Source organism: Zonotrichia leucophrys, chromosome 21, assembly GCF_028769735.1.
Source record: "Zonotrichia leucophrys gambelii isolate GWCS_2022_RI chromosome 21, RI_Zleu_2.0, whole genome shotgun sequence".
Classification (NCBI taxonomy): Eukaryota; Metazoa; Chordata; class Aves; order Passeriformes; family Passerellidae; genus Zonotrichia; species Zonotrichia leucophrys.
In genome coordinates, this window is record NC_088190.1 from 4,756,110 (window position 1) to 4,782,084 (window position 25,975).

The 25,975-nt window shown below is 44.5% G+C and overlaps 2 protein-coding genes across 6 annotated transcripts; both read right to left on the reverse strand.

The window, feature by feature from the left end:
* Positions 1-3,858: 3,858 nt before the first annotated feature.
* Positions 3,859-11,701, reverse strand: MIIP (migration and invasion inhibitory protein). 2 transcript variants are annotated; one of them, XM_064730574.1, is made up of 11 exons: positions 11,573-11,701; positions 10,048-10,197; positions 9,764-9,935; positions 8,764-9,225; positions 8,045-8,147; positions 7,505-7,616; positions 7,257-7,315; positions 6,696-6,825; positions 5,807-5,903; positions 4,992-5,099; positions 3,859-4,094 (listed from the first exon to the last, which is right to left on the reverse strand). In XM_064730574.1, the coding sequence occupies exons 3-11, from the start codon at positions 9,932-9,934 to the stop codon at positions 4,023-4,025; spliced, it is 1,314 nt and encodes a 437-aa protein (XP_064586644.1). In that variant the 5' UTR covers position 9,935; positions 10,048-10,197; positions 11,573-11,701; the 3' UTR covers positions 3,859-4,022. The 2 variants fall into 2 exon arrangements, with proteins under 2 accessions (XP_064586644.1, XP_064586645.1); XM_064730575.1 differs by having other exon boundaries at positions 10,048-10,146; positions 11,573-11,688.
* A 1,401-nt stretch (positions 11,702-13,102) lies between these two features.
* Positions 13,103-25,371, reverse strand: MFN2 (mitofusin 2). Of its 4 annotated transcripts, none has more exons than XM_064730521.1 (19): positions 25,309-25,371; positions 24,280-24,434; positions 23,605-23,783; positions 22,806-22,941; positions 22,308-22,470; positions 21,688-21,812; positions 21,284-21,392; positions 21,085-21,192; positions 20,582-20,735; positions 20,229-20,296; positions 19,971-20,092; positions 19,517-19,643; positions 19,242-19,346; positions 18,738-18,840; positions 17,882-18,102; positions 17,594-17,743; positions 17,167-17,363; positions 16,683-16,817; positions 13,103-16,043 (listed from the first exon to the last, which is right to left on the reverse strand). In XM_064730521.1, exons 3-19 carry the CDS (start codon positions 23,777-23,779, stop codon positions 15,974-15,976), a joined length of 2,268 nt encoding a protein of 755 aa, XP_064586591.1. In that variant the 5' UTR covers positions 23,780-23,783; positions 24,280-24,434; positions 25,309-25,371; the 3' UTR covers positions 13,103-15,973. The 4 variants fall into 4 exon arrangements, with proteins under 4 accessions (XP_064586591.1, XP_064586590.1, XP_064586593.1 ...); XM_064730520.1 differs by having other exon boundaries at positions 25,191-25,324; XM_064730523.1 differs by lacking the exon at positions 25,309-25,371 and adding an exon at positions 25,005-25,021.
* Between the last annotated feature and the right edge of the window lie 604 nt (positions 25,372-25,975).

Genomic DNA, 25,975 nt, shown 5'->3' on the forward strand with positions numbered 1-25,975 from the left:
GCTGAGAGAGACAGAGAGGGAGAGAGAAATGACCTTAGATGAGAGATCACACCATGTCTGTGCTTTCAGTAATTCTGACTGCAGCTTCTGGAATGGTGGGACAGTTACACATGGTCACTCTCCATAGCAAAAGCTCTTGGAAAAGTAATTTGGAAAAGCACCAAGAGCTCCAATTCTGTGCATTTTAATCCCAAATGAAAAATAAAAAAGTCTGGGGAAGACTGGCCAGGGGGTTAAAACACAGAAGTTGGACTCATTAATTCCCCACAGTGTCACTGACCTTTTGGGTAACTCATATCCTTTCTTGGTACTCTGCTTCTCCTCATCTAAAAGCTGAGTTTTAAAGTTTACCTAATAACAGAAACCTGATGAAATTTCCTTTGTGGACACAAACAAAAGAAACTTGGGAAATGTTAAATATTTTTTGCAAAAGAATCAAATGGGAAGATTTTCAGGATGTAATTTTTCCAAATACTGTAAAATTTCTTTTCTTTGACTTATTGAGCATCTCAGCCCTAAAAATTTAGGGTGTTGTTTTCCTCTTCCTGGAAGTTTTGCTCTGCAGAAACCAATGGAAGGGGGAAAACCAAATCCTTAGTTCTGGTCAGGCATTATGCAGGGAGCTGGTGAAATTGAGGGGTTTGACTCCAAAGAGAAAGGGCAGAACTTCTCTTGTGTTTTCAAATTTGAGACACTCTGAAAACAAACCCTTATGGGCTTTGAAAACACAAGTTCCAAAGAGATGAAAGCCCCCAAAAATCAAAGTTTGCAAATGATTCAAAAAGCAAGTTCAAGCCACATGCAGCTGTTTCACCTGGGTGTTCTGGGGAGAGTCACTGCTTGATGTGCTGATAACAAAACAGAACACATAAATCAGAAAACTCTTGATATTAATTCTTACTGGCAGCGAGAAACACCTGATCCTGAGACACCACAAAAATTATCTTAATAGGAGAAGGCAAACAAACAGCAAAGACCATCTAACACAGGTACTGAGAAATAGGTGGGAGCTGCATTTTAACAGCTGAACTGCATTACTCTGTTAAAGCAATCACAAACACATCATTTACTGCATCTAATTTGTCTAATTAGGCAAAGCTGGATTTCCCATCTCGTGAATCAGTGTTATATATATGAAACACAATCAGAAAGAGGAACTAAACCACCAGTTTTACTACCAAAACATCAGGCAGAAGAGAACTGACACACAGAGCCAGCCATTAACAGAATACACAGCTGCCCAGAATAAATCAGCACGTTCCTAAGTGCTAAATATGGGAAAAAATATAAATCCAGGTCAAGGCCACCTCCAGGAACAGCAGACAAGCTATCCCATACTTCTGTGCCTACACAATCAAGTCCAGTTTTGTATTATTTTGAGGCTTAGGAAACTCTTGGCCTCAAAACATTTCAGTATTCCTGAACCCCACAATCTCAACAAACCCCACACACACCTCCCCACTCCCTGTTTTCCCTGGAAATGCAGATCCAGCACTGGCTCCAGCACAGAGTCACTGTCCAAGTGCAGAAGCTGCTTTAACACTGGCTGAAATGCAAGTTTCCAAGCAGTGAGTAGATGTGTTCCTTTACAGTGTTGTACCCCCAGGTGCCATCTCAGTCCCCTCCCCTGCATGGAAGGTTTTGTTCTCCAGGATTGTGTAAGGTGCTGCAGGACAAAGGCACCGTGCAAACCTCGTTACTGCAGAACAAAACATTCCTGTACCCACTTGTTCCAGATTGCAAGGCAAGATTTTTATTCTATTGCCATCTGTATGGCAGTTGTCTTTTGTCAAGTGAGCAGTTTTCCTTATCTCTTCCACAATCACTCCTCCCTCAGGGGAGACACCTGCTGATAACAGACTATTAAATGTCACTGCATGGCTGATAAGACATCTGCTGATAACAGCTACTGAATGTCCCTGCATGGCTGATAAGAACTGCAGCATCCCTTTGGGAGATGTGAGCCCAGAGGGAGGAGCCAAGCATTCCTGCCTGGATATAATCTGGAGATTCTGGAACACCAGCACAGCTTCTGCACTGGATTCCCCACAGGAGCAGCAGCTGCCTCTGCCCCTGGACCTTCAGAGGCAGAGACTGCACCTTTCTCCAGGATCCTGCTCCAGCAGAGCCAGCCCTGACACTGCAGGAGGGCTGAGCCACAATTCCAATGGGGCTGCTGCCAACAGCCTGACCCACAGGGTGTCAGGCTGGGTTCTGACTGTTTTAGTTTACTTCATTTTCTATTTTATTTTCTTATTAAAGAACTGTTATTCTTGCTCCCATATCTTTGCCTGAGAGCCCCTTAATTTAAAATTTATAGCAATTCAGAAGAGTTTACATTTTCCATTTCAGGGGAGGCTCCTGCCTTCCTTAGCAGACTTTCCAACACTCCAACTGCCCCTCACAGCAAGTTCACCTGTGCAGGTCTGCCCTTACAGCACTCCAGATGCCATGCAGTGGAGATGGGAGGAGAGGACATGAATTTAAAAGAGAAGCTCCACAAACAGGAGCATTTCCAGGCTGTTTGAGCTTGCAAATGAAGGCAGGGTCACACAGGCCAGAACCAACACACAGAGACAAACATCAGTGAGCATGGGCAGCATCACCAACTTCTTTCATCTGTTTCTAATGGAGGGTCATAATCACACCTCCAACACTTCCACAGGTGTGAAAGACTGAATGTATTCCCATCTATCAAGAGACATTTTGAATTCAACGTTGGTTCCAACCTGCATCCACCAGAGAGATCTAACATAGGTTACTCAATCTACAGCATTACCTTTTCTCTGTTTATATTGTGGATCAGGCTTGCTGTAATTTATTTCAGGATAAATTAAGGAAAGGTTTATGATGTCTTGAGTTTGAAGGCAAGGTATTAAAAATTTTGAATTTGCCCTATTTGGTATAAAATTTGGCACCTAGTGTTCTATAGTCACTGGATTAGTTTATTTTTAAATTAGTATTTATAATAATGGAAATTATGTGACCAATTCCATTCAGTTGACCCTACAGCTACCTAAACCCAAGTTAAGCCATGCTAAGTCATGCTTGCAATATTCCTCTCCTTGTTTAAAAAAGCATTTTCATGCATTTGATTTAATAAATAATGTATTTCATATAAAATTAAGTGAATGCCAACAAGCTGCACAAACCAAATTCATTCTCTCAAGTTCGCTCCCTAAAATACATCTGAGGTAGGAATTTTTGTTTCAGAAAATTCAAAGTAAAATAAAACATCAGTTTTATTGTTTTCAGACATGGAAAGTAAGATCAGTCTATAAAGTTCAAACAAATCACTCTATGTGAAGTAGTTTTGGTACAATTTAAAAATTTTTAAATGGTTTTTGGCTTATCTCCAGAAAACTTGGAAAAGTAGAGGTAAGCAGAATATACAACCATTTTACGGCATTATCTAGCTCATTGATGAATAAAATCTCAATTTAACTTTTTTTTCCACATTCAAAGTTACTCTGATGTACTACACTCTGTAGCTACACACATTTCACTGAGAATAAACTGAATTTTAAAAATTTTTACAAATCATTGAGGAACTCAAGTTTAGCACACTAGAAAACTGCGTGTCATGTTTCAAATATTTGGAAATAAACATATTTGTGTCACTCCACTGAGCCAGGCCCTTCACAGGCCAACTCCTCACCCTGGCATTCAGAGTTAGTGCTACACTGGGGTCACTCAGTTGAGGATGCACCAATGATCCTGCACTCATGACTTTATCCAGCCCTGGCTGGGACACTTCATGCAGCTCTCAGCAGCTGTAAAAGGCAAAAAATGCAAAGTGAACTGTACAAACTCAGACCTGTCTATTGGCTGCTGACATAAGCACATGACTATGAAAACTGGGGAAAATCTGTCCAAAGCTTTATTTTTATCCAAACTGCTTTGTTTCTGAGTTGTTTCCACGTGCTGTGCTCATCCCTTCCCCAGGGCAGTCACGATCCAGAGTGTTGAGGGGGTCTGAGCTGAGGGCTGCTGCCTGCTGTCCTGCTTTGCTCTGCCAAACCTCAGGTGTGCCAAGTGAGGCAGTGCAGGAACTTGTCAGTTCTGCCTTCTCCTGACAATCTGGACACCGGGTCCTGAAATCCAAATAAAGAGGATATTAATCAAAGAATGCCAAAGGGACTTTTCCCATTTTGATGAAGACTGGTGAGCTGAACTCTTTTGCCAGGTACTCAGCTCCATTTGCTTTTTTGTCTCTGTGCACACCAGTCAGAAGAAGGAAAACATTTCCCAGTAGTGATAAGGAGATACTCCTCCAGGCATTTTTGTTTGCTCAGCCCTCAAATAATCACACCCTTTAGAGATGGGGCTGCAATTTCCATTTGTGCAATTCCCAACTGTCACCATCATATTTTCTGAAAAATCCCTTTTTGTATAATTAAATAAATAAATAATTAAAAGAAAAAGAAACTGTGTTGAGCTATCTGGGAAAATTCAGGAGGTTCTTCTGTGTTCAGCCTTGGCTGTGAACTCTGCCCATCTTCAGGGTCTGTTCTTCAGCTCAGGCTACAGCCAATGTCTGGTGCCACCATTTGTGGTATTTTCAGGGTTCCTCGTGGCAGGAAGGAAATGATAAATCTGACTCCATGTTCTTAGAAGGCTAATTTATTATTTTATGATATTAAAGAATGCTATACTTAACTATACTAAAGAATAGAGAAAGGATACTGAAGGCTAAACAAGATAATAATGAAAACTCATGACTTGCCAGAGTCCCCAACACAGCTGGACTGTAATTGGTCATTAAGTAAAAACAATTCACATGAAAGCAATGAAACAATCACTTGTTGGATAAACAATCTCCAACCACATTGCAAAGCAGCAAAACACAGGAGAAGCAGATCAGATAATTATTGTTTTCATTTTTCTCTGAGGCTTCGCAGCTTCCCAGGAGAAGAATCCTGGCAAAGGATTTTTCAGAAAATGTGATGGTGACCCCCAGCACCTCCTGGGACTCTGGAGGCTGTGCTTACCAGGTGAGGGTAGGGAGAAGGTTTCTCTTCCAGTGAGGCTCTCAGATCCAAACTGCTGAGCAGGGTGCTGCTGGAAGGAACCATCTTTTCCCAGCCAGCCAGGCAATGCTGTAAACAAAAATGGGAATGTTTTTCCCTTTTTTATCTATTGTGGCCTGTTATTATTTAGAAGTAACTTCTGCATAACTGAGTAATTAATCTATTGTTTTTTATATGACTAACAGGAAATAAATGAAATCTCAAACAAAAGAGAACTAAAGAGTTCTCTTCCACTTTTCTAAACTGATCTTTCACTCTGAGAACTCAAGCACCTGACCCCTCTGAACCTGTCTCAACTGACTCATCCAGCTCCCTAAACCACAAAACTGAGCTTCCTCCCACCTCTTCCCTGGAAATCTCCAGGCCAGGGCTAGGTTAAATTAACACTGCCTGCAGCACTGACTGGAATGGAACACAGGACCAGCAACACAACAGCAGTTTTAAATCCACCCTTGCCACTACTGATTTTGTCAATACACTTGCCTTTCAGACTTATTAATGTCTGTGGAAACAAACACAGGTACTCTTAGCTATGTTGAGAGGCCAATGCCTGAAACAAGTCAGCCAAATCTCCACGTGGCATTTCCTTTTGTGCAGTGTAAAGCACTGGAAATGTCACACACCAAGGGATGAACTCAGAACACACCAAAGGATGTTCTGGCTATCACACTGATGCTTATCAAAAATTTTAGTGGAAACTCTGCCAAGGGAATGAGTCCCAGATTCTCTTCAAGGAGAGCTGGGGTTGTGCCTTCAGCAGGAAGGCAGTGACTCACCGAGGACAGGGCAAGGTCATCTGCTGGCTGGAAGCTGCTCCTGCGATGGGCTCGGTACTTGTGGGCTGGCAAAAGGGCCCCCCTGGGAATGCTGACCCTGGAACCACACAAGGGAATCACAGAATCACAGAATAATGAGGTTGGAAGAGACCTCCAAGATCACCAAGTCCAACCCATGCCCTAACACCTCAACCAGACTACAGCACCAAGTGCCATGTCCAGGCTTTTTTTAAACACATCCAGAGATGGTGATTCTATCACCTCCCTGGGAACAGCATTCCAGTACTTTATTATTCTTTTAGCGAAATATTTTTTCCTAATATCCAACCTATACCTTCCCTGACATAGCTTGAGACTGTGCCCTCTGGTTCTGTCAGAGACCAACCCCACCTGTCCCCAACCTCCCTTCAGGAATTGCAGAGAGCAATAAGGGCACCTCTGAGCCTCCTCTTCTCCAGGCTGAGCACCCCCAGCTCCCTCAAACATTCCTCACAGGGTTTGTGTTCCAAGGAAGTAGGAAGTTGTAGGAAGTAACTGCCCACACCTCCGCCAAGGCACAGGGAATCTGCATGCCTTCCCACTCAGGATCCAAGGTCTAACCCCAGAGTGAACCAAGTGAACCATTCTGGATTAGGGCAGTAGACACTTTACATGTACATTCAGATTCTGGATCAAATTCAGACAAAACATGCATTTCTCATTGATTTCAAGACTGTTCATGCTTATAGAAAAAATCAGTAAGGAGTTTTTAAGCAAGAGATCTCTGCTTTGAAAACAGCAACCTTCTACAGAACTGTTGGGATGCTCTTTTCTCCTTCACCTGATCAGATTTTCTTCTCTATTTTTTTCCTTGATTTGTGCACATTACAAAGCAGGAATTCTTATTTACCTGACATGGGTTGGCTCCTTCAGAGTCCCTGGGGGCTGGTGGCTGCGTGGGATCTTACACACAGGGCAGGCAGCTTCTGAATCCACAGGGATGGTGAAGAGACGCTCGTTCAATCCATAGCAGTAAACACCTGCACAGAGCAACAAACTTTCATCAGGGTTCTTGTTTGTCACAAGGTCCCTGAACCCAGCCACAAAAGCTGTGTTCTATCACAGCACCACATCTGCATTCTATAAAAAGAGCTGCTTTTCCTGAAATATCTTATACATTTCCTGTCCCCAAGTAAGTTCCTAAAAAGCAAAACCAAAACTTCAACCTCTTCAATTTAGAAACAGAACATCAGCCAATTACAAGAAACTCTAACACAGTAAAATGACACTGAGAGTGGATCCCTAGAAGACTCAAGTATCTTTGGTATCTTTGAATCTGGTTGAAAAGCTGCAGCTGAAAATAACACATTCTTGCTGGTCTTGCATGACGTGGTGCTCTCTCAGGTTAAGAGGTAAAGACTGCTTAGTTCTTTATTCACAGAAATTGAATTAGGAAGAAATATGATCTTACACTTATGAGAACCAATTATCAAATCCAGTTCTTGTTCAGGACCTGTGTAATCCTCAGGCCTACAGAAACACACAAGAAAATCAGTTAGTGACAGAGGGCTGGCTCTCTGAACAGCACTGCAAACGTGACTGAGAGGTAAATAAAGACCCTCACAATGTCCTGCTCCAATCAGATTATGCTTATCATTCCTACAGGGATTACTAAGGGATTGAACTTTGCTGCTTCAGCCCTTCCCCATCCCCACTTACTCCAGGTGCTGCTGGTGAATGCAGGTTTCTCTGTTGGACTGTCGGAACTCCTGCAGCTCAGCAAAGTATTGCTCAGATTTTTCTGTTACTGGAGACTTCGTATCAAGAAGCCCTGAGAATACCAAGGAAAGAGAATGATTTAATGATTTTCAATGATTTACAAAATTTGGGAAAGTACCAAAGCAAGCCTCACAAGATACAGTCCAAACAAAATAATGACAATGAGAAGGGCAGAACATCAGGTCAAGCCAGAGATTTCTGTGTGGTTTGGGTCCCTTATTGCATTAATTCATTCCAGGTATTTGCTATCCCTTCTGACCTCACCAGGCTTTGCCATTTGCTGCCTGAATTCCCATAATACTGCCCCTCACCTCTAGTCTGGAGAGGGGCCTCAGACAAAGCTGCAGCCCCTCTGCTGGGACCTGCTCCCTTGGCCCTAGGACAGCAGCTCCATCACACCCCAAAAGGATCATAAACTGTGTTTTAACTCTAAATATCACCACAACACACTGAGAGCTTTGCTTCAGAGTTAGGATTCACCTGCAATCCAGTCATAGCCCAGCAAAGGATGGGCAGACCAGCTGCTGACAGGTATGGCATCTTCTTCATGGTCAGGCTGGAAAGTCACACGGCGAGTTTCCTTCTGAAAGAAAACAATTCATAACAACTTCTAATCACCTGCCAGGACGTTCAGAGGCACAGCTGAGGAAACAACCAGAAGCTGTTCAGATGGGACAGCTGAGGCTGAGTTTGAGACTGGATTCCATCTATGCCCCTCCCAGTAATTTGCTCACCAGCTCTTTGCCTTGTCAATAAATAAAACAGAAAGAGGAGACAGGGACTTGCCCAAATAAAGCAGGATTTTTCAGAGCTTTAAACAAAATGCTGAGCTGCATCACACATCCCCAAAGAGAGGGCACCTGTGCTGCCATGGAGGATGATCACAGGCAGGGCCTGCCCCTCATGCCCAAGGAGACAAACTGTGGAACAGCAGCACTGCAGCTGCCTGCTCTCCCTCAGCATGGGGATGGCATGTGCAAAAGTGAGACAACACTTCCCAGTGAAGTGTTACAGATTTCTGATCTTTCAGATCACTGAAAAAACTGCCAACAGCCCCTGGCTGCTACAGCTGGGAACAGCTCTGAACCCAAATTTCCAATTCATACAGTGGGAACAGGGGAAGTAACATTCACCCAGCCCTTCCTCCTCATCATTCTGCTGACTCAGGAAAATAAGAAAAGCATTGGTTTAACATTTACCTTCAAGTCTTTGGACTGAGGCACCAGCAAGACGGATTTAGGGCCGTGGGGCTCTCTGATGACCACATGATGCTCACCAGTCTCTTTATTTTGCACTCTGCTCAGTGATGGCCCTGGATGACATTTCTCATGGAAACCATGCAGCAGAGCAGACTGTTTTCTGTTCTCTCCATGCCCCAGGAAGGAGGACTCTTTCTCTGGACTTCCTTCAGCACCACCATCCCCATTCACTCTGGAGTTTTCTCTGCCACACATGACTGCAGACACTGGCACAACATTCTTCTCTTTCCCAGGGAAGTTGGAATCAAGACCTGCTCCTTCCTGTGTCTTTGCTTGTTGTTGCTGCACCCCTCTGGCACTGCTGCTGTGTTCTGGAGATGAACTGAGGGCTGGGCCAGCTCTGGGCTCCACAGACACCTTTATTCCAGGCTCAGATTTTACTGCATCAGCCCGATTTTCCTCCTGTAAGGACAGACTCTCTTAGCACTCTATCACCAGTCAGACTACAAACACCTTTTGTAAGAACATTTCACTCACTAAATCAACCTCTCAGTCTAGTCTGTTCACTCCTTTAAATTCCTGCAGGGGCAAAAGAAAAATCCTTATGTTCTGGAGAGTGTAAGAAAGAGATCCAGTGGAAGAGATCCACTTCCAATGGAAGCTTTTCCCTAAATGCAGCTTTTCCCAATTCCAGGAACCATTGAACGTTCAGCCCTTGTGCTTAGAAGAAACAAAAGGATTTTGTTCCACAATGCTCATTCCTATCTTAGAAGAAGAAACTTGCCTTTCTTAGGCAGGAACTGATCTCCAAACCCAGGAGAACAGATTGAGACCACTGAGTAAACAATAACCAAGGGACTTTTCTAACAGACTCCATATTCCACATACCACTTTCTAAGAGCTCGTCCATGTCCAAATGTCTCCTTGACCACACCAAACCACAGACAGAGCTGCTGTTTGTCATGCAGGCCCATTTGCTCCCTGAATTTCTAGCACATACCACTCTCCTGGACAAGAGGCTCAATCTCTCAGCAGATGCAGTGCCATGATGAGATGCTGGAAGGAGCTGCTTTCTGGGAAGTTCTTTTCTCATCTTCTCCTGCTTCATTCTCAGCCTCTGCAGAAGGTCCTGGCTGGCCTGGCGCAGCCTCATCATGAGCTCTAAGTCCATCCTACAAAAATATTTTAATGTAAAGTCAGAAGGAGAGTGAACTACATAAATTCAACTATATTAAGTGAAGCAGCAGACACACTTTCAGGGGATTTTTCCTAAAAAATACTTACAGCTGTTGAAATGTTGATTCTTGCTCCTGAGAAATCAGCCAGTCTCAAAACTCTGGATGCTCAGAACCAGCACAAGATGCTTCTCTCTCCTTGGATAAACTGCCAAATATTTTGCAGTCAGAAACTGGGAGCTGACCAAATGAAGAAACTCTGACAGAGGAAACAGTAAACATGAAAAATTCACATCAAAAACCTAAATAAGAGACATTTGGCTTAGAGGCTGTTATTTAGGACATACTTATGCAATTCTACTGTAATGTTCTTTTGAAGCATTGAAATTTATATTGTGATAACACCAGGATGCTTGTAAGTTCAAAGTATAACTAATTAATGTGAATATATCTGCTACATCCAAAAGAAATACAGAGTCAATGTATTTCCATGTTCCCTGGGCAGGAAGGCTCCAAAAGGCTCAACTGTGACACAGGACTACAGTTCAGGCAATTCCAATCCCACAAATTAATTAAATTAAATCCCACAAATGGATGCCCTTTTATTAGAAGAGGGAGTTAATATTCAGATAAATAAATAAAGCCGAGTTTGACTGAAAGGCTGTCACACTGTTCAACATCTTTACAATATCACAAGTGCCTCTAAATTCGCAGAAAGTGGATTTTTAAATAAAACAGCTGCAAACCCTAAACCCAAACTCCCACATTGCTTTTGGCTAGACTGATAAATTATGTTCTCAAGAAGACTTTGTGTTTCTCTGTGACCTTTTGTTCTAAAGGATCCCCAAAACCTTCCGCAAAGCTCATCTAATTTGTGTTTGCATCTGCTACCTTGGCAACTGGACATGAGGAATCAAATGCACATGTGATACAACAGCAGTGAGAGGAATCAAGAGCACTGCTAACTATCAACAAACTACAACATCTCTTTGGTACAAAAAATAAGGGAGAGGTGCATTACAAAACATAAAATAGAAATATCAGTGTTGAAGCATTAAATTTGAGACAATTTGAAAAACCAGTCGTTCTCACAGCCTTCACAGGACACAGCTAATAGATTTGATGAGCAACTCATCATTGCTTATCAGAAAGCAAATACTCGGAAAATAACATCAGTCAAGGGACTTTCTGGAAGGGTTTTACCAGATGAGGTCCACTCTTGGCATAATCTACAAATCCTTCATGTCCAGCCCCGGGGGATCAGGTTTATGGACCTGCTGCAATTTGAAATCTTTCTGAAAAGGAGTTTCACCTCCCTCAGTTAATACACAACGGTTGTGCGGGATCTGAGAACCCTGCGAGGGGGGTGTTTTAAACTGCGCGCTGTTTCTGCACAGATGCGCTGGTTCGGACCGCCAATGCTCACAAGCGAGAGCCCGAGCACTGTGAAATCGTAAAATTGTGAAATTCCCCTTTCCTATCCGAGAGGCCGGTCCGGCAGCGGCAGAGATCGGTGAACTCTTCCTTCCCTCCCTCCCCGACAGTGCGGGGAGCCCGCGGGTCCCGCCCGGCCCTGCGGCCCCGGGGCTGAGGCGTTCAAAGTCCCCGCGCCGGCCCCGCGTTCCCCGGCCCACCTGCGCCGCCCCCGCCGCTCCGGGGCTGCCCGCCCGCTCCGGGAGCCGGGGGATGCCCGCCCAGCTCCAGCCGCCGCCGGGATTCCCCCGGGCGGCCCCGGCGCGGCCGTTCGAGCAGGCGGGTCCGCCCCACGGCTCCCGGCATGCGCGGGGCCTGCCCGGCCCGGCCGCGGGCCGCAGGAGGCGGGGTAGGGCTCGGGCAGAGCCTCGGCCCGGCCGCGGAGTAGAGCTCGGGGCAGAGCCTTGATGTGACCCTGAGGGGCCTGTCCGGCTCGGGATAGAGCCCCGGCCCAGCCCGGCTGCGGGACGAGGGGTAGAGCTCGGGACAGAGCCCTGGTGCGACCCTGAGGGGCGTGCCCGGCTCGGGACAGAGCCATAGCACGATCCTGCGGGGCCTGCCCGGCCCGGCCGCGGGCCGCAGGAGGCGGGGTAGGGCTCGGGCAGAGCCCTGGTGCGACCGTGAGAGGCCTGCCCGGCTCGGGACTGCGCCCTGGGCCGGCCCAGCCACGGGCAGAGCTCGGGACAGAGCCCTGGTGTGACCCTGTAGGACCTGGCCCGGCCCGGACAGAGCCCTGGTGTGACCCTGTAGGACCTGGCCCGGCCCGGGACAGAGCCCCAGCACGATCCTGCTCCCAACGCTGTGTCGGAAGGGTTGCATACCCCCAGCATCCCCATAGGCCAAAGGAGTTGTTTTTGAGAGGAACAGTGGATTTGTCTTTACAAACAAGCTGTGGGTTTGCTGGTAGATAAAACCAGCACTGGGAGAGAAATAATGGGAAGGATTTCACTGATGGATGAGTGGGAAAAATATTTGCCTTTACAAATAAACTTTACAAATAAATGAAAATAGACATTGAGAGATGAAAGAAACAATGGGGAAGAAAAACCCCTAAATTCTGTAAGAATTAAAAGGGAGGGTTATACATTAGAGGGAAATCTTTGGGATCAGGTATTCTGGGAAGTCTGAACCTCTCAAGTGCCTCAGAAATGGGGAAAGAGAGAAGGGAAATGTGGCTGGGAAATTGGGATAAAAAGGAGGCTGTGTCCTCCAAAACTTGGAGAGATCCCAGGGGAATGCCCCATGGCCTCTCCCTTTATTGGAATAAAGCCAAAGGACTCTTCTGTCTCTTTTTTGGACATAAACCTCTGGTGTTTGTGGATTAATTTTCCTGACATTTTGAAACCTCATCACGGGAAATCTGGCCTTCTCTAACTTGCCTGATGTAGCTTACCAGCTAATGCATCGGTTTCAGGCTACCAACTCAGTAGTTGCTCATTATTATTTCCAACAATATTCTCAAGAAGTCATTGATTCAATACTGACAATTTGAGTGCAACTAAAACTTCCTATCAGGCAATTCAGTACCATTGGTCTCCTTGTTAATTTGCAAAGTAAGAACACAGAAAAAGGTCACAAGTGTCCAACATGCAATTCAGTAACACAAAGCAACAAAGCTAAACATACTGATGTAATCTGATATGCTTACACTGGGACACTGTATCGCAACATGCAGGACACAGCAGGAGAAATGTTTTTCCAATTCATTTTTATTTTGGTTTCCATTGTTTACAGCACTGTTACAGGACTAACTCATGCAAATTTATCACCTTAAATACAGCAGAGAAAACGCACTGGTAAGAGTATTTCGAAGAGCTCCATCAACATAATACAACAGGAAAAGTAAGTAGCAGCAATAAGATAAAAGTGCATTTAGCTGACCTTCTTTAAATGGGAGTCTGGGGAAGACTGTTTCTAGAATTACCTGTTTTAAGGAATAGTCTAGCATTCTTTATGAAAATCAGAAGAGAACAAACTCATGATAGTGTTCATTCCTCCACCCCTCTCAGTTAAAGAAGTACAGCTGTAATTTGTTTCCGAGGAATCCAGCTTATAGGCCTGTCTGTTAAAGGTTTGATTCTCGGTCACTTGGGCTTCCAGGACAAGGTTACACTCACACACGTTAGCAGTTTTGCTTCTGACAAAGTTCAAGTGGTTCTTTCCCCCATTCTGTAGGTCAGGCTTCAGCTCTGCACTGAGAATGCCAACAGCACCCAGGTCTGAGCAGCATCACACACACAGCAGCAAAACACTGGGTTCTAGGAAGCCAGCAGCCTCTTTTCCCTTCACAGATAAGACACTGGCTTAAAGATCAGCTCATTTATCAGATTTCCCCTGAAGGCCTGAAGAGATAACACTACCTCGTCAAAATAAAGTAGTCATGAGCTGCTGAGCAGTAGAACATCATCCTCTGCCTTGACCTGGAGTTGACAATATCCTTGTGTATTGAGGACTCAATAGAACAGAACATGGCTGTGTATGTGACAGCTTGAGAGACCAAAGATGCAAATTTATTCAACCAAGACCTGCAGCAGAGTGAGACTAGATGATTCCACTTACTCCAATATACTTCACCACAAGCTCAGAGTAGCCACTGCCAAAAGCAAGGAGCTGAATTTCTTTCTTGCTCGTTCTCAGATTTTATCCATTCTATGTTCCCATCCTGGTGGATACCTGAGGAACTCAGTCAAGGTAAAAAAACCTTCTGATAGAAATTCTGAGCTTTTCAGTTTGAGTTGGAGTCAAAGCTTTCTACTGGAAGGGAAAGGTTTGTTTCCTTTCTGCATTCTAGGGATGTCTCACTGCCAGCCCCTACACAATCAAGATACCTCAAGTCTTTCTATAAATCTCAGTACAGCCTTACCTAAGAAGTACTTACTGATATTTTCACTCCCTCAAGCATCAGGCAGCTTCTTTCTGGAAGTTCCATGATATGAAAAACATGTGACTTATCACAGGCACATATATTCACACCTGAGCATTAATGAGAAATCCTAATGCCATTTTCAAGGGAAAAAGTCTCTTTGTCAGTATGAAGAACATCCCACTGCTCAGTGGTTCAGAATTCAGCTGGGACCTGCTCAAGGACAGCCCATATTCTGTGTGTGTGATGCTGAAGAGATACAGGTTGTCACTAACCTCAGGACTACAGGATCTGATTCTGGATTCCTCAGATATTTTGTAGGTAACAGAAAGATTATAACCAACACATGGCAAAATACTGACCTACAAGGAGAGAAAGAAGCTTGCAGTAGAGGAACTTAATCCTACTCAAGCTCCTAAAATCAGCCAGAATTTCTTCTCTGCCAATTCCAACTGGAAGAGACTCAAATCCTTACAATTCCCAATTATTATATTCCCAATGCATCAGAGCAAAACTCAACAATTAATTTAATGTATTTGCAAATAAAGAATGTATTTAAAAAACTAATTTGCTTTAAGCCATTCTTGCCCTGGCATGAACTACAAGAGCCACAACTCCCCCCACCCCAGAGGAGTTGTACTTGCCAGCATGTTCTGATACTTTTAACAGAAGATAAAAATACCAAATCCTATTGCTGCCCAGACTGTACATCCTGTGGGAACTCTACACGAAGCAACATCTCTTACAGCGTGTCATCCACATGCTGTTCTTGTGGCCAAACAGTGGTAATGGAATTCCACAGGCCTGCTTCCAGAAAGACAGCTGTGCTTTTCCAAAAAAAACCCCACATTCCTCAACTGAGCTCATCATGCAGTGCTTTACATTGTGTCAACTGGCTTCTCTTTCCTAGTTTTCTTCTTCAACAAGCTGCCAAATTATCAGCACCACCTCCTTCACAGGAACTAGCTCTGTCTTTGCAAACTATTCATCCATGATGGGAAGTGGGCCAGACTGTGTTATTAGAGCTCTTAAGAGGAAGAAACTAACTCCAAATTCACTAAGCTTACCAAACCAAATCTTAATCCCTCCTGCTCCAGAGAACTGGGTTTTGTTCACAGGTTTAAGCATCCTGAGAGCAATAAACCTTTCTATGCAGTGACACTGTGATTTTGTTATGTTCTAGAATAACGGAATGTTAACCTCAGACAAGCCTGTGTGGGCTAGAAATGCTTTGTGAAACCACCACCATGTCTGTGTGCGTGGGATCTGTGTTTAGTCAAACAGCTGCTTGTCACACATATGTCAACCTGGGGCTTCAAAAGTTCTGTCTTTATGGAGTCATTTGTTTTACTTCATAAAGATGGGTCAGAATAACTTTTAACCTGATAAACATTTGCTTGATTGCTTTAAATTTGTTTAAAGCAAAATGAAGTACAATAAAAGCCCCCTGTAAATGTATAAAGCACACACTCCTCCTGAAGTAGCCTGGTCTCACAAGGAAAAAGAAGAGTTATTAACAGGTAGTGTTTGGAGGTGGGACACAGAACAGGGAAGCAGAATCCTACTGTTCACACAGCAACTGGAAACACAGCAATTTGCTCTTGCTCATTCCCTTTAGGGAATTCCATCACCCACCATGTTCTCTGCAGTAATTAAGAGAGCACTGAAGGGAAACTGTTGTTTTTCTCTTTTTCTCACACTATCTGCTCTGCTGCAGGTACTGGTGTGTGAACATGTTGAGCTCGCTGTCAAGCCAGCCTGCTTTGTTCCTGCAAGGACAGAAAGTTTTGTTTGGTGAATGAAACAGTGAAGGAATTCTTTGTGATTTCTCAAGCCAGTCAGAAAGAACTGCAACAAGAATAAATACACAGCAAGGCATGGAGTGCCAGAGATTCATCCAAAAGGCTGCTGCCATTCCTTTGCAGGTCAAGAATGCTTGCCTGCTGTCAGTCCCTAAGCTTTGAGAGATTTTGGACACAACTTCACATTGGTCTTACTGTGTAGGTAAGGAATGTCTGAAAAAGTCTTCCCAACATCCTCTGCAGGGTAAAGAAAGCAGCAGAAAACTGAGTACAAAGGTGAAGGCAAGACTTTTTGCATAATTTTATAAGGGCCTGACAGAGCTTGTAGGAGTGGAAGACTGTATGGTTTCATAAATGGGAAGGAACTGTAATTCCAAAAAAAAAAACAGGAAGAAAAAGGTGCTTTGTGAGACAGAAGCTTTAAATGACTGTCAACAGTCCATAGGAAAGTACCCAGTGAAAGGGAACATGACTTGGTAGGGAAAAGTGCTGACACCTGCACATCAAGTGCTATGACTAAGACAGAATGAACTCTAAGCCACAGCTCATATGAACATCCTGGGGCAATCACATGAAAAACAATTATATGGAATAATCAAATCTCACCTGAGCAGTTTTGCTTTGCTCTGCAGTGAATCCAAAACTTCTATTTTTTTATTCATGGCAGAAATTTCTTGCTCAAGATTGTCCCGTGTGACATCCACTTGCTGACACAAATGAGCAAACGTTCCAGCAAGTTCTCTATGAAACAACAAGAGTTGAACATAATGAAAAGTAAGATCAAATAGCACATTCAAGAAATAAATCCCTTTGATGTATAGGGATGATGGTATCATGATTCAGACACTCATCTTTCCACTTCTGCACAAGAATATATCAGAGCATTTTGATTTGAAACATGGAAGTATATTAAGATTAATGCCTAACAGCACCCAAACACTACATATTCAAAATAAAAGTAATATTATTTTAAAACATGCATCATTACATTTTTGCAAATCTGGAATTCAGCACGAATAGAAGGAATAGCACTAAAAAACCCCAAACAACAGAATTTCCATAAAGTCTGAGCTGAATGCAGGGAACTCACTGCTGGACTTGGTGGCTGCAGTTGGAGCCCGTGTAGCTGACGATGAGCTGCAGTTTCTCCCCAGCATACTCCACAAACTGCCTCTTGAAAGCTCTCTCCTTGGCTTTGGTGGTCCAGGTGAGGCGCTCGTACACATAGAGCAGCCCATAAAGGCCAAAAGAGAGAGCAATCAGTCTCCAACCCACAGCCTTCCAGACCTAAAGAAGCACAAGGATAAACAAATTGCACAATATTACTGATATTCACTCCCAACAATGGTGCAGACAGCATTGCAAAATCAGCTCACTGTACTCAAGTGGAAGATCAAAGGAGAAAATAGAAAATCTATCTGTCAATAGCAAATATCTACAGGATTTGGCAGTGCAAGTGCTTTTTACATCAGTGCTCCAATGAAAGTTATAAAATACCACCTAGAATGCACACATACCACACCACCAACCACGATGATCCCCATGGAAGTCCGGGAAGTTAAAGAGGCCAGTCCAGTCACCATGGACACCATGAGTTCTTCCTGGGTCATAGAGCCCTGAGGCAAAGGAGGCAGACTGGGATTCGCTGGTGTTAAAGGGCGCTGAACCTAATTAGAAAAGCAGGGACAAAACAAAATCAAAGAAGAGAATAAAAGGAGGTGAACTGCTGCTCTTCCCACCAAAGGAACTTCAGCAGCCATTGAAATAATGAATATCTACCCCAGTCACTCAGTGAGGCACTCTACCTGGTCATTATAGCCCATCAAGGCCCGACGACCATTCTTTGGTCCCAAAAATCTGTTCACCAGCATTGTCCATCCCAGAGAGAAATGGAATTCTATGTCCTCCTGGAAGTCAGCACAGAGCTTGTCACAGTTCAGGTCGTAGCTGAGCCTGAAGCACTGCCTGGGAATTAACAGATCTATCTGGCCCCGCACAGACACTGGGAGGAGGGGTTTTAAACCATCTACACAGAGAGGAAACAAAAACATGCAAAAAACTGGTGAGTTCACAAGAATTGACTGGTCTTGTACTCTATAATCAAGGTGCTTATGGCTTGTTTCATCCTCTACAGTCAGTTTGCTTAGTATGTTAAATTTCATAAGCCAAGCATGTTACAAAGTCAGAGATACATCATCAATTATTGTTCAATTCTTGGTTCTTCAGACCAACCCAGAAGGAAATCTTTCCATGGACCCTCCAAAATCCTTACAGGTAGCTGGTGAAGTTTACAGATTAGCAAGACCTTGGAAAACAAAATCTGAAACCCATTTCTTTAGGCACCATATTCAGACAGGCACCTAGTTCCAAGTAATTTGTATTTAATTAGGATTTGGTTTGAGACTCTTCCAGACTTTGCCACAGTTCCACTCTGCCATGAGGATTACACTGTGACTGTACATATTCATTAGGAAATCACTGCCTAAGCTCAGACACAGAACTAGTCACTCCACACAACAGCATTACTCATCAAGATGGAAACTAAGATGGTGTCAGCTGCACGTCAGCCACTGGATTAATGAGAAACCCAGAACATGTACCTAGGTATTTCAAAATGCAATTCAAGGGAAGAGAAAGGGCAGTATTGCCTGTGGAACTGACCTATCATTTCTTGCTGCACTGTCTGCAGGGAAGTTGTGATAGCACTGGAGCAACGATCTGACATGTTACGGCCCAGGCCTTCCTCGATGTGTTTATGCAGCTCCTGACAAACAAAGAAAGGGTTAAGATTAAATTGTTAAGATTAAAATAAACATAGCTAAGATGCAGGCTGAAGGTGCTAGAGCTTGCTAGTTAAAATGACCCTCCCAAAACAGGAGCACACAATCTGTCTGCCCAGTTTTTTAACATTAATATCATACCTCCCCCCATTTTTCAGTGAAGGGGATGAAAAGGCAAATTAAAAAAAATTTCACATAGACTCTAGTTCAGGGAAAGTTCTGTTCAATCTATATAATATCATATATAACACCTATCAATTCATTATAAAAATCTAAAGCTTTAGCTCATATCCTAGCTGGAAGATTGAAATGCCTAACAATGAGCTGGCATTATTACTCAGAGCTAAAAAAGGTCTCTTAAATTGCTTAAGCAAACATCACTTACAGTCTTGTACACTTTAAGAACTACTTGAGATGGGTGGAAGTCTGCTTGGTATTCATCTACCAACACTGAGAGCCGTCTGATTTCTTCTGCCATTGCATTTGACACCTAGAGAAACAGCACAGGAGAGAAAATGGAGCTTCTGAAAGCTTTTCTCCTCTTCCCATATGTAACTCCCACATTTTTAGTACTTCAAAGCTTTGTCAGCACTGTGCATTTTCCTCACCATGCTTGTAGCTGTTTCAGACAATCAGTTTTCTGCAGACACTCCTCCTTACCTGCCTCTCCACCTCTTCAGTGATTTGTTTGATTTTCCTCTTGTAGTCTTGAGTAAGGAGCTCCAGCTGTTTGTCAATGAAACCCAGACGATCCTGACGGTCCTCTCGCATTTCCAGACAGTAAACTCTGGTGAAAACAAACCCCTGTCCATCAAAATGCCAAATAAATGCAGTTTTGATCTATAAATATATTTGAGTTCCAGAAATAAGACAGATTTTCCTGCTCAGTAACAAAGCATGGTAATTTCTGCAACGCATTACACAGTCATGGCACAGGACAAAAGCAAGGTCCTTTTCCCAATACTTCCATCATTCACTAGAAGCAACACCACCAATCCATGTCCTTCCTGCTCTCAAACATGCTGGATTCTGCTTTGCATTTCAGATATTCATGTTCCCTAACATTTCTCCCAAACACAAACTGCAGTTGTGCAGGCACCAGCAGAGTTCTCACCGCTGTTCCTGGGCAGCAACGTGCACGGAGTCCATGATGAGACGAACGTCTTCCGCAATCTGCTTCGCTCTCACCGTGTGCTGCTCGAACTTTGTTTTTACTGCTGACTGTGAGATACATTCCTGTACACAAAAAGCAGCCCAAGATTAGCAGATACTAATACAATTTCTCCTTCCTGTACAATCTATTTCCAAAATATGTCCCCACAAGTGTCAGTCTTTTGGGAGTAACCAAAAGGTCGGCACACATAATACTCACCTCAAACCTTCTCTCGAAGCTTTGAAATTCCAGCATTCTTACTTGAAATCCATCTGCCAATGCACCACCTGAGAGAAGGAATGCACAAAACAGCCATTTAAATCTTGAGAAAGCAATCAGATGTTAGACATCAAGAAATGCTCTTGTTTTACACTGAAGCCAATGTAAAAGTGCTAAGTCACCCCTTCTGTTGTGATCGCCTTATTAATAATTTGGCAATTAATACCAATTAATTTACTCCCCAATTTACTACCCAATTAATTTAACTACCCCAATTTTATACATTTTTTTGAAACAAGATACTGTCTATTTTCATCTCTATGAAATGGAAAGTTTCTGCTAGTTTTCCTCACCTCCTTCTGGCATCCCTTGAGCCCTCTGAATCCTGGCATTCAGCACCTCTTTTGCAGACACAAAGAAAATTCGATCCCCTGCCTGGGCTCGGTCCACCACACCCAGCTCATCCACCAGGAAACTGGTGCAGCGCTCCATGTGCTGCCGGCGCACCTGAGTACGGCCATGAGAAACCACACATGCAGTTAAATCCACATTATCCATCTCTTGAAGGTTACACCAGGCACCCCAATGCCCTCTGCTGGTCTAAGCTACCAAAGAAGCATTGAAGAAAAAAAATTTGCTATTTTATGGAATTTTCCAGAGTTTTCTAAAGTGATCTAACTTTTGTGAGACTCTTGATTTCTGAGCGTCTATGTTCCCTCGAGTCTCCACACTAAGGTGATAAAAATCCAACCTGTAAAACCATCACACACAGCACTGATTGTATCCCCAAAGACCAGAGTCAAAACAGACTCCATGACATCCATGCAAAGAGAAGCAGTTTAAACACATCACAAACCTCTTCCATGTATTCTGGTTCAGAGGCAGATGCATCCCAACGATTATTTAAAATAAATATATTGGGTCGAGACAGACGTTCATTCACCTTGTGAAAGAACTGCTTCTCCTAAGGAAAATGAAACAAAACCTCTTTAAATTAAAATGTCAAATAGTTTTAACCTATAGCCAAATTCATTGAACAGGGGACTTGCACATACAGTTTGCATCAATGTTGATTCAGAATTTGCCACCAGAACAAATACATCGGCATCAAGACAGAATTTGTCGATCCAGCTGTCCAGCTCTGTGGTTACATCAATGCCAGGACTAGAAATAAAAAGAAATGAGATATTACTGTGCTGTGAATACAGCAAAAACAGAATTTAAAAAGTTAGTAAGAGCTTTTCAAAGCATTAATTTCCCATGCCTGAGCTACACTACCCTGAGGTGACAGAGTACAGGCTAAAAGGAAGTAATGACCAAAAAAATCTCCCTGTTAATTACAGCAAGGGACTTTGGTCACTGTCTTAGATTAGAAACCTTGAGGTTTGTTAAATATATTTGAAAACATTTCCATAATTAGCTTGTGATAAGCAGGAAAGGAAAGAAAGCTATTTCTCACCTGTCCATCAGCACCAGGTCGTCCTTTAAGAGGGAACACTTGGAATTGGGCCACATTACACTGACCAGGCTGCCAGCATTCAGATGTTCATCCTGGTGAAGGGCATGAGCCAGCTGGTTCACGGTCTAGGAGGAGATGGAAGTAACATTTCCTGTTTGCCAAGACCCACTAACACAGTTATCTCCCTTCAGGGCTATTCACAGACAATTTGAGATAAAGCCCAAGTTCAAATTATTTTCTCTCTGGAAGGTTTTTCACATAAAACCTTCTTGAGTGTCCTAGAAAAAAGGCAACTGCTAGTGAGAATTTATGAGAGATTTTTCCTGTCAGGAAAGGATATTGAGGAATTCCCAGGAAGTCTGTGAATCTGTCAGTTACACAAAGCTCAGAACTTCCTGAGTCATTGTCCCCTGCTATCAGTAATACAGACATGTCATCTCTTCCATAAAATGAGCAAGTCCCCATTCTGCAACTTGCTTCCTACATCTAATAAAGACTCATTCTTCATCTCCACTCATTTAATGATTAAAATCCTTAACTGTGAATATTTTTTTCCCCTTTCCTTTTCTGACATTTTGGAAGAACTCTTATCCTTAACCTTATGTTTAAGGAGATTGTACCTTTACACTCTTCTTTTCCTCTGAACCTTCAGTGAGCAGGAAAGCCTCGTGTCCATCTGTCCCTTCCACACGCAAGAAGCAGTTAGTGGTGTGTCCAATTCCTGAAGGGAGCACCTTGTCCCACAGCATGGCATTTATCACAGTGCTCTTCCCATTGCTTGTCCTGCAGTCACATTAAGGACAGGGTTTCAGGCTTCCAAGAGCCAGGTGTGCTCATTTTGATGTTACAAAAGCAAGTTCTCTACAGACAAGTTGTAACAATTTAGGTGCCAGAGGCAACCTGCAAAAAGATTTTTCTATTTCTCTGTTTAAAGAATTCTTCAAATTGAAGAATTACATGATATAATACTTGTTTCCAATTTACAAGAGCACCTGTATCAGGGACATTACAAGCAAAAGCTAAAGCATATAAAAGTTTATATAAATATTTTTTACTGGCTACAATGCTCAAATGCTTTACTGAATGGGGAGCAAAGGCAACACAAGCATGTGACTCACCTCCCAAAAAAAGCAACTTTCATGTGTCGTCTTGCCAACACTTCACTAATCCCACTGACTTTTGACAGGTAGCCTTTGACTTCCAGTACCTGCTCTTCTGTGGTGACAGGATCAAGCTCTGCATTCTTGTGTGTTTCTAAAATCAAAATAGATCATGTCTCTGAATGCCAGAAGCCATCTGGGTCAGACTGGGTGAAACCCTCTCTGTGATGGTACCACTTAACATTTATCTGTGTCCCACAGCTTGCATGGGTGTTCCTGCACAGGCAATGACACCCTGAAGCAATTTTACAATAGGATTTATCCAATGGACTCTTTGTGTATCTCATAACTGTTCATTCTTGGGACTGCCTTGAACAGAACAGAACAGCCAACACTGCAAAGAGGCCAACACCCTTAGAGATAAAATCTGTCTGTGCCTTAAGCTGTTAAAGCCAATTACTGGTGTTTGTTACATGTCAGTGGCAATGATGTGTCCAGGCAAGAATAGTGAAAGGATTATAGGCAAAAAATACCTACTGGGGTTGTGTAATTAATTCAAAATCTCCCAAACATAAAAACCAAGCATAGCCCCCTAACTAGCTTCTTAACATGCACCTGAACCTGAACTCCACCCAAACTCAACAAAATAATTTTTGCTTTTTCTTACAAACATGAATGCACAAGCAGACATGCATGTATAAATAAACACAGATTTAGCAGTGCTGTTTAACTGACTGAGGGGGCTGGTGTGTGTTTTGGGGAAATAATAAGTAGGTAGAGCTTTGTTACACACTCATAGTCCAAGAACTCAAATTACCTTCTAGGAATGAGGAGCTCTCGTTGATGTATGCAGCCAACTGTTCAAAGATACCATTGATTTTCTTCTTTGCAGTGACAAAATGTTTAAGTGGAGAAGCATTTACCTCAGCCATGTGTCTTTTATCCTTCTTCACTGCAACTATTGAGTTGGAACGAGTAAACAGCAGGGACATTGCGCTACAGGGGAAATTCAGCAAAGAGCAGTGTCACCAAGTGTCACCACCTGTCCAAGGGGTGACAGGACAAGGGGGAAAGGCTTTCCATGTACAGAGGGCAGGGTTAGATGGGATATTGGGAAGGAATTCTTCCCTGTGAGGGTGGTGAGGCCCTGGCAGAGGTTTCACAGAGAGGCTGTGGCTGCCCCATCCCTGGAAGTGCTCAAGGCCAGGCTGGACAGGACGTGATCCACCCTCTGTGCCAGAACATGTCTGTGCCCATAGCAGGGCGTGGACATGGATAATCTTTAAGGTCCCTCCCAACCCAAACCATTCCATGACTCTGTGATGCCACCAAGCATCTTTACAAGAACTAGATAAATCTGCATTTAAGGATTATCTTCTGTCTTTCATAAAGAAATTGTTCTGCTTTATCAGGAAAAAAAACCCAAAACTCTTTCTTTCTCCCTTCCAATAAACAGGCTCGCAGCGATCACTCCTCCCCATCCTCTGCTTACTTTCAGGATGAGTTACGTTCTCACAAGTCACGCATGGCCAGCTTGAGGCCCTCTCGAAGACAAACGGCAGCAGCTTTCCCTGCCTTCTCCCTCGCCCCGGCCGCACTCGGTCCCGCAGCTCCTTCAGCGACGCCGAGCCCAGCCGGTCTCCACCCCTGTGGCAGAGTGACCGGGGATGACGGACAGAGGGCACCGAGCTCCGGCGTCCCGGTGTGCACGGAGAATGTCCCCGGCTCTGCTCCCCCGCCAGCCCTGTGTGCCCGGAGAATACCCCCGGCTCCATTCCCTCACCATCCCGGTGTGCCTCAGGAATGCTCTGGGCCCTGCTCCCCCGCCATCCCGGTGCCCGAAGAACGCCCCGGCTCTGTTCCCCTGCCATCCCTGTGTGCCTGGACAATGTCCCCGGCTCTGCTCCCCTGCCAGCTCTGTGTGCCTGGACAATGTCCCTGGTTCTGCTCCCCTGCCAGCTCTGTGTGCCTCAGGAATGCCCCTGGTTCTGCTCCCCTGCCATCCTTATGTGCCTCAGGAATGCCCCCAGCTCCATTCCCTCACCATCCCGATGTGCCTCAGGAATGCTCTGGGCCCTGCTCCCCCGCCATCCCGGTGCCCGGAGAATGCCCCGGTTCTGTTCCCCTGCCATCCCTGTGTGCCTGGACAATGTCCCTGGTTCTGCTCCCCCGCCATCTCTGTGGGCCTCAGGAATGCCCCCAGCTCCATTCCCTCACCATCCCGATGTGCCTCAGGAATGCTCTGGGCCCTGCTGCCCCGCCATCCCGGTGCCCGCAGAATGTGCTGGGTTGACGCCCCGGCCGGACGCCGCCTCCCCTCAGCCCTCAGGGGCGGGAGAAACGGGCGGGAAGCGCCCCCCTCGCGCCCCCTCAGAACCCTGCCGCAGCGGGTCCGACACTCACCCGTCCCTGCCCTTATCCCTGTCCCTATCCCTGCTTCTCCAGAGACGGCCCTCGGAGAGTCTGGGCAGGCCTGGAGCAGCTGTCGGGTCCCCTCGGCCCGGCCCCGCCCGTGGCTCACCTTCACCGCCGCTCCCGCACGGCCGCCATGTCACCCCGCGGCGCCGTCGCCCGGGCGGTGCGGGGTTTGCGTCATCGCGGCGCGCCCGGCGCGGGGCACGCTGGGAGTTGTAGTTCCGGGCCTGATGGCGGGCGGCGGCCTGGGCCCAGCTGAGGAACGGAGCCCACAGACCGGGAAAGGGTCACGGGAAAGGTTTAATGAGAGAACCCGTGCTCAAACCGTACAGCTCGTTATCGCCACCACCGAACCGGCCCGAGGAAACACACAACAAAAGAACAACAACGAAAAAAAAAACCGAACAAAAACAACCCCAACATTCCCCCCTCCTCCCACAAAAAAATAAAAACAGAAACTAAAAACCCAAACAAAACAAACCCCAAAACCAAACACCCAGGAAAAAAACCCCACAAAAAAACCCCAAACCAAAACTGAACAAAAAAAGCCCTCAAAAACCAAAAAACCCAAAACCAATAAAAAAACCAAGAAAAAAACCAACAAACTAACAAAAACCAAAACAAAAAAAGCTCCAAACAAAAAAAACCCCAAAACCACCCCAAAACAAAACAAACCCCCCCCAGAAAAAACCCAAAACAAAACAACAAAAAATCCCCAAAACCAAAAAACCACCCCCCAAAAAACCAAACCAACCAAACAAAAAAACATTAAA